At 40.7% G+C, this 8,527-nt stretch overlaps 1 protein-coding gene across 1 annotated transcript in view; it reads right to left on the bottom strand.

The window, feature by feature from the left end:
* Positions 1-4,976: 4,976 nt before the first annotated feature.
* IL13RA1 (interleukin 13 receptor, alpha 1) overlaps positions 4,977-8,527 on the bottom strand; it is an 11,587-nt gene continuing 8,036 nt past the window's right edge. The window contains exons 6-9 of the mRNA XM_010289531.1: positions 7,881-8,013; positions 7,317-7,413; positions 6,647-6,731; positions 4,977-5,093 (exon numbers count right to left, since the gene is read on the bottom strand). Coding sequence (XP_010287833.1) covers positions 4,977-5,093; positions 6,647-6,731; positions 7,317-7,413; positions 7,881-8,013 — 432 coding nt within the window. The remainder of the gene's footprint in view (positions 5,094-6,646; positions 6,732-7,316; positions 7,414-7,880; positions 8,014-8,527) is intronic.

Below are 8,527 nucleotides of genomic sequence, written 5' to 3'. Positions count from 1 at the left end.
TGAGCTAATTTTGGTGCTCTCACTGCCACTGTCAAAAAAACTCCATGGCTTTTGATTCAACTTGCTACACTAAAACAGGTTCAGGAGAAGTGGCAATGCCATAGCTAAGTGCCTTAAAAATGCCTCCTTTCTGGTATTTCAGACTTTACAGATACTGTACAGAGAGTTCCAAGACAGCAATTGCCGGTAGCATGGGATCTAATCGATCTTTCATTAGATCATTAGGAAAGGCTGCCCATTGCACACACCAATTTGTTCCTAGCATGAAATATAGAAGATGTAAGGCAAGCTCTACTTCTAAAGCAAGACATCAGTTTAGCCCCTGGTTCAAGCTGCTCCTCACTTTTGATGTAGCTTAGTAAACTTTGTCCAGATTCCAAAAAGTGACAGTGCCTGAGCTTGGCAAAACCTCTTTCTCACTAACCTTTCAACCTCATCATGCTCTTAGCCAAGTCCATTTTAGCAGTTTGAGCCAAATAGAGGAAAACTTCAATGTAGTAAGCTAAGAGTACGATTACTAGAAGTACTGGTTAACTGGAAAGCGTGTCTTTGTCGATGCTTTGTGCAAGAGTCATCAAAATAATTGCAGTACTTTGGCAAAAGCAAAACAAGGAGCAGAGAGGATTACTAGAATACACTGGCTGTTTTACAGCTCTGCGGTGACAGCAGAGATCGCCTCTCCTCGCCAAGTTACTACCTTCAGAAGACTACTTGGCAATAATTCAAGTACAGCTGTAGAAGGGATATTTTAGTGCTAAACACCACAAGATTTACAAGAGAAAGGATTTCATTAACCTAACCAACGTAGTTGGAGAACAGAGAGAAAAAAAACAACCAACTCAAAAATCATCAGCAAGCTTTTGGGCTCTTACACGCTAGAAACCTGAGGCAGAGTTTCCGGACCTGAAAGAAAAATTTGCTTCTCTCCTGGGCCTCCCACCCAAACCCACGTTGCTTTGCTGTGGTGACAGCGTGGATTTAGTTACATCAAAGTGATCTCAAATCTCCTACCTTCACCATGATTCAACACAGCTAGCAGGAAGCTCATCCAAATAGAGATTTTAATCTGGTTTTGTGCATTTGGATTTTAAGTATTATCTAGAAGCCACATTTCTACAGCTGGCAAAACAACTGAAGGGGGTTGCTCCCATAAAACATTTTTTGCAAATATTGAGTGAAACTGAAGTATTTGAGAATCATCAATTTGACCCTTCAATAATCCTGGCAGATCTGCTCCTCCCTGCTCCACCGTGCCCATTCTTGGACTTGAAGATCTCAGCTGGTGCCCGACCACAGTGCTGGTGTGAGGAGAAGAGAGGGAGGTTTCTGCACCGACCATACCTGGGCTTCCTCTCACCTATCTCCCACTCTTGCTTCGGTGAGGGAAAAACCCTCCAAAACTGATTTTTTTTTTTTTTTTTTAATGAAAAAATAAAATACGTTTCCCTTCCAGGGGAAATTCTGAGTATTTGAAGTTCCTACTCAGAACTCAGTTTATTGAATACTTTCCAGTGAATGGAAATACCCGATCTGTGAATAGTTCTACCTAGTAAGCATTGAATACAGTCATCTGCCACTGCACAACCACCATGGCTTACAATTCGGTGTGTTCATCTAACCGACTCATTTAAAGCAACCAAACTATGTCATGACGTTTCTTAATTGAAATAAATTAAAATTCCCCCCCAAAACAAATAAAGTGTCTAATTTTTCTAGCATGCCAAATACAAAAAAACTTAAATTATTTAACATAATGTATGAAAATAGGAAAAGGTGTTTATTTGGCACTTGAACACATTTGGGTCTAAGCAACTAGGTAATGGCTTGCATCAGTTTAGCAACCTGGCATTTTCAATGACATCGGCAGCTAAGAGAGACATAAAATATTGGAGCTACATTTGGTAAGGCTACCGCAACCTCAGTCAAATTCCAGCCTGAGAATTCATTAACTCTTCACAGTGTTACAAAAAAAAAAAAAAAAAAAAGCCAGTGTAAGAAACTAGTGTGGCATTGAGTACATGGGGTGAGAACACAAGTCTTGTGCACAGCTCCATCTCAGTTTCATTATCCTAGCCAAAAAAGTTACGGTTGTACCGTTCCCCACCGATTGCCTGGGCTGAGCTTACTTTGGAAAGAGAAGAGTGCAAAGCAACACTCAGTTTTTCTTCTCTGGGTTCTGCATGCCTCAAACATGGTTTCTCATTAAACCATTGCCATCTCTTCTGTCTCAGTTTATCTTCTCAAGCCAAGAACAAAATGTCATGCAGTTATATTGAAAAATATTCAAACATATTTATTCATTCTTTAAACAAACTTACAGATCAAGTAACTGCAATGAAGAACAAACAAATGAGAGCAAAACTCGGAAAATTTCAAGATTAAAAAAAATCCCTAGCCATAAACAAGACATGTTAAAGATGAAAATATACTCAGAACCTTACTTTACATGCCAAAACACAGGCTCAGGAAATCCATCCATTAGGAAGTGTGTCAATTACTATTATTCAGGACACAAAGAATTACCCAAAGCATTTCCATATAGTGATCTAGACCATCCTCTGCATCTAAGTGTTCCTTTTGGCCTCGCATCTTCCATCTGTTTTTTCCACTCCTTTGGCTTTATGAATTTGTTTGGGGTTTTTTGTTGTTGTTTTTAAAACAAATAAGCTTTGTTTTTACCAAAAACACCAAAACAAAAGTCAAAAGAATTTAGGGTAAAGTACCGAGGATCATCTTCCTAGATTGCTATACTGAAAGCCACACAACTTTGTATTATACTGTTATGCTTACTTATCTTGAAATCATACATTTCTGTTTGTCTAGTGGCCTATGACAAGCAACATTCTAGATGAGGTAGATTTATGAAATATATCGCTATAATGATATGAATGTTGTGGGGGAGAGGGAGTGAAGTTGGCAGAGGAATTGAATTACCTTTTCCCCCACGCTATTCCTTTACCTCTGGAATATCAGAGTGCTGCTAGCTGACTTTGTATAACCTGAGTTTTGTTTTATCTCACTGAAATCCCTGAGACTTTATTCTTGTTTTGTCTCATTAACCAATTTTTATAATTTCTTTTTAGCCTGATTGCAAGTAGAAGATTTAAGCTAATATGGGGTCTGCTAGTTCTGCTACATTTCTCCTCCCTTTTCTACCACCAGTAACGAGAGGTAGGCAAGAGATGTGGAGGAAACTCTGTATTTGGGAGGGTCAGTGGGGACCGGGAAAGAATTGAATTGGCACAGAGAGGGAGGGCACACATAAGAGGGTAAAGGATATAAACTTGTAGCTAAAAAGCAAGCTCAGTTAGTTCTACTTCTCACAGAACAGAATGTTCTAAAAATGTATCATTTCAGGTATTTGATATAATTGAGCTTGAGGGCAGGGCTGAAGTCTGGAAGGTTAGTGGCTATGGAGTCTGTTCCTAGCAAACTTCTGAGGAGATCTCTTCCCAGCCTGCTAAGACTGTCTCTTATAGATGACTGATGTGTCTGCACTGAGCTGGGAGGAGCAAGAAATTCCTGAACGCTAACCATAACCAGCCTGCGTGGATCCCTTTCTCCCCGTTACATTACTTTCTGCCTCCAGCAGTCAAGGTACTGCTGTCAACACCCTTCCAGCACTGGGTAGAAATTAATGCTCAGAATTCAGAGCAGAGAAATGTGGCAGTTGTGCCAGAAAACATCCGTTGAGCTCTGCTGGGTAAAGCAACCTCAAAACAGAGCCATCAAAAAAAAAAAAGAAATGAACACATCAATTCATGATTTACACAAAAAAAAGGTCATCAAGCTGCTGCAGTAGAGTATAGAAGAATTTTTCTTTGAAGTCAAATCAGCACCTTGTTTTAAATTGCTAAGCTCCTAGAGGGGAAGCTCAAATCACAGCCTCATATTATAGGAAGAGTAAAGCTTATCCCTTAGAAAGCAGGCCAAGGTTGTCACCTCCTCTTCCCCCAAATCCATCAGCTCATCAGTAAGGATGGGGCTTGAAGTCTTTGAATTAATTTGGTTTCAATGGTTTAGCACTTGTCAGACAAAGTGACCCCAGCTCCTTAGACTCATGCATCCGACCTGGTAATTTTGCTGGACCGACTCAGGATGACTTCGCTTCCAAAAATCAGGTGTTTTCAGGCCAATATGGCCACAGTAGAATCACAGTCTGCTGAGACTCAATACAGTCATCTGCCACTGCACAACACAGGTAAAAAAAATTCCATTTATCATCTTAAACAAAGTATAATTAACGCAAGAAGTCCATGAAGGTAAGGCATCTGAGGACAGGCGCTTGAAAGGATAAAAAGCTGAGCTTTTGCTATGAATAGTCTGAATACCAGCTGGACACCAGAGAGGCTTTTCATACACGCTTTTAAAGAAAAAAACAACCCTCTTTTACGGGGTTTGACCAGCCCACAGCAGACGCACGTCAACCAGAGGCACAGGAAGGCCAGCCCGTAAATGCCCACTGGGCCGCGCCCTGCCTGGCGCGCTCGGAACAGGCCACCCGCGAGCGGTCCACGCCCTGGCAGCAGTTCCGGGCAGTGGCACTAACGAGCCGTCTACTGTAAACGAGCCTCATCTCACCTCCGCGAAATCCAGCCAAAGCCTCCGGAGCGGGCACGGAGCTTGCTCACAGCCACTCGCTTACGGTCTGACGTGAGGCACAAACACAAGTGCAAACGACAGGTAACAGAGCGCAGCTGGCTGGAGCCAGGAGGAGAGATGCCGCAACGCAGTCAGGTAAAAGGTACATACGCGCTCGTCTCAAATGATCCAAGATGAGTATTTCTAGCAGAGATGGAGGAATGGCCGCCGTTAGCGACGTATCTTCTGAGCATCAGAGGGGTAAGGCTCAGAAAGGACTCAGTAAGGTGAAAGATAGTGAATGTCTTGCAGGCCTCTTCACATCTGTGTTGTCACCTGAGGTACGGGAACAGGAATGAAAGTTTCCTTGTCTTTCACTGGTAATGCAGAGTTCATCAGTTTTCTCTGTCAGAATTGGCACATTCTGGAGTTTCTGTTAAAATTAAAGAATGAATTTCTTCTTCCTTAATTAGCCTGTCGTAAGCATTCGCAGAATCATCCTTTGCACAGCTCTGAAAGAGAACAACATTTTTAACAGTGCTTCTCCATGGTGAGCGTTGTTTTTTCAACACAACAAGACAGACCTGTTTCACAACGCACAGCCTATATTATGGCGAAAAAGCCAAGGTCGCGGGGCAACAAGTTGGGCTTATCAGGGACACGGCTTAGGCCTGGATGACAGAACAGTTGACCTCTCTGGAAACAAGGATGAACTGAAGGTTGGCCCCCATCTTAAGAGTGCTTCCAACTACAGCTAACGGGTGAAGCTCAGGCAGAAGGATGGAGAAGTGAGGAATACACGCTTAGTAGAGTTTTCACTGAAACCTAAGCACATAGAGAAGATCACGATAATATTCAGAGGCAAGAACATAGTGTTACTTGGGGCAGTAACAAAGCACTTGTCAAAGCACGACAAAGTGTAACAGCTCCCATACTTATGATCCTCATGGCCAAGAGTCCCATCTTAGCGTCATAATGACCAATACATGCTCAAGTATTTATCCAAAAGGTAGTAAACTAGGAGGCCAGATCCATGCTTTCCACATTGTTCTGATTTATTATTAGGTGAAATCGGAGTACTTCTATGGAAAAAAAGGAATACTGGATTTTGGACTTTGACTCCATTTACAATTTGGAGGCCACAAAAGGAGACTTATTTTCAAAAATTCCTGCAACTCCTGTTCAATGGAGAACATCGAATGCACGTACAGCACCAGACACCCAGATAGCCATTATGCTCTACAAACGTTTCACAGGTGGCATCAATTCTGAGATGCTACAGTGAGTCAGAAGGTCCCTTCCATGCAAGGACTGTGTTCAGAGAGCAACATACATTGCCTCATGTCCAGGTTTGAATTAGGGCTTGTCAGTGTAGTTCCCTTAGCATTTTTATAAAGAGCTACTGAGTTAGACTCGTTTAGAAATAAGTGTTTCCATAATCAGTATATGTTTATTTTTCCTGAAATAAGGGCCCGTAGCAAGTCTTTCATCAACCAAAGCTTGAAGCAGCTATAGTTAGTTTTGTTCTTTTGCCAATGAGAAGCTACGTCTCCCGATTTACTTCACAGCTGACTGTGATAAATGTGAAAGTGGTAAAAACGTTAAGTTTCTGGAAGTCAAATATGAATAGCTTTATTCAGCATCACAAATATGAGCAACTAGCAGAGAGAGACCTGAATGTTCAGGAAAAGTAGTTTAATGGAGCTGCAAAAAACCCCCCAAAACCAGAAAAACCCCAACAACCAGAAAACTCCCACCAAAAAACCCAGTCCCCAAATCAACCCAAAACACATTTAAGGGACTAGCAGTCTGTGAAAGAACAGAATAATGCAATTCTACTAATGCATCTAGAAAAGTATATGCAATTTGAGGGGAAAAAAATACCTCTCAGCTTTGGGTAATTGTTCCTGAACAATGCTCACTATCATAAACACTTAGTCTTCATACTGTATACTTCCTTATATACAGTTGGTTTTAAGATAGACATAGGCATTAGGAAAAAGAAAATTGGAAGCCTACAGACTCTGGTTCAATCGATTAGTTGGCCCAACAGCTTCTTACTAACCTGGGAATCCTCGTTTTGCTCTCCAAACATGCGCTTAAGAATTTCTCTAGGGTCCGGAATTGGCGGAAGAATTAATATCTTCAGCCTTCAGAAAATTAAAAAGAAAAGCTTTAGATGAATGAGGCATTAATCTAAAAATCGCCATTTCAATGTCATACTTGGGTGAGGTCAAGAAAATTTGTGGAGTTAGCTTTGACATCACTAGCCAGCTTTCACTCTCCGCAGCTGTCGCCCAATTCTCATTTCAAAGGAAATGGGAATATTCACACAGACAGATGCTAAATAACTTCCACTATTGACAAAGACAGCAGCAAAAGGAGACTTTTTTAAAAATCCGGTATAATATACTATGTAAGCTTAACTTTGAATTTGGACTTCATTGCTTAAAGAGAGGGGATGCAGTAGTTGTGCAAGAAGAATCTAACTGTGAGCATACACAAGCAGTGTTACCCAAGTGCAACCAGAGCGCGTATATGGTCTATAAACCTAATTCTAATGACTGAGGCACGACGGTACTGCTATTTTTGCTATGCAATGCATGTACGGCTAAAACAGCTGCTGTTGACACATGCCACATCATGGACTGTTACCTGGAAGAGAGATGAATTGTAACACAAACCAAAGACCCATGAGAATTAGTGGATTGCAAATAAAGGAGGTTGTTACTTACCTTTTTAGATAAACTAGTAGAATTATTGTAGAAACCGCTACTATTAATGGAATGGTGATTATCAAAACAAAACAGAACGTAGAGTCCGCCTTCTCACCTTGAAAAAAAAAAGTTGTAGAAACTTAGGGATGTTTTGGGAGGCTTTTTAGGAATAATGTCAACAAATCAATTAGTTTTCTAATTAATTCACAGACAATGTTCTTCAAATATACTAGCACTTTTGTAGGCAAGGACTCCTTCTTCAGAGCATGATATTATAACATGATAGATACATTTGGCAAGAAAATGAAAACCAGCAAGACTCTGGGCTGAAAAACTAACAGCACTGGGAAGGGGTTATTGCACAGCTACACGGATGGAAACCCCATCAACATATATAGCAGCACAGGCAGTAATTGATGGCACTGTGGAAGGACTAGAACTCTCTTGCCCTCTTTTCACCTAAAATAAATAGGTACATAGGAAGACGACTCTTAACTCCCATTTACGTAGCAGACTAAAAGTACTAGATGCTTTACAGATGGAGAAAAACGTGCAACAAATGGCAGGAACAATAGTTCTCACCAATACTCTTTTCTTCACTCCAGTCACTACAGAGCTTGCTGCTGTAACACTCGGGCTTCAGTTTTGCTCTCACTTTGAAGATGTATTTTCTATTAGGATCAACGCTAGGAATTGATGTGTAATTTTTTCCAACCTATGGTGAAAAGAAAAAGTTATTTGCCTTGTTCAATTACCTCCATTACCTTCAATTACCTCAATTACCTTCAATTATTCTCAGTCATTTACAAGCCCATTTTCACTGTGCAGTTAATGTATTCTGAATGTTTTGATGGAAGATCTTTTTGTGAATATTGAACATCATAAAAAGGATATAGTAGCATTTAACCAGCACAGAGTGCCTAAACAGAGATTCCAAAGCTAATATTTAAACTTATTCACTGCTACATCTATCATACAACATTTAGCATCGATGATTAAACTAAGACTCAGTGTCTGGAACACTGCCTTTTTTTTTTTTTTTTGAGAAACATCTCTGATTTATGTTGCCTTCCCCCCTCTGCCAGGGCAGCAATGCTGATCCAACTTTGACCATGTAAAAGTCTTCTGCGATGCCTCTACAGAGACACACAAACACACCAGCTGGGATCAAACTTCACTTATTTTTGATCCAAAATATGAGTTTCCTGAGGAATGTTGATACTATTTGA

Source organism: Phaethon lepturus, unplaced genomic scaffold (genome assembly GCF_000687285.1).
Source record: "Phaethon lepturus isolate BGI_N335 unplaced genomic scaffold, ASM68728v1 scaffold15716, whole genome shotgun sequence".
NCBI classification, from domain to species: domain Eukaryota; kingdom Metazoa; phylum Chordata; class Aves; order Phaethontiformes; family Phaethontidae; genus Phaethon; species Phaethon lepturus.
Note: the sequence above shows the minus strand (reverse complement) of the source record. Positions and strands in the feature narration are given on the sequence as shown.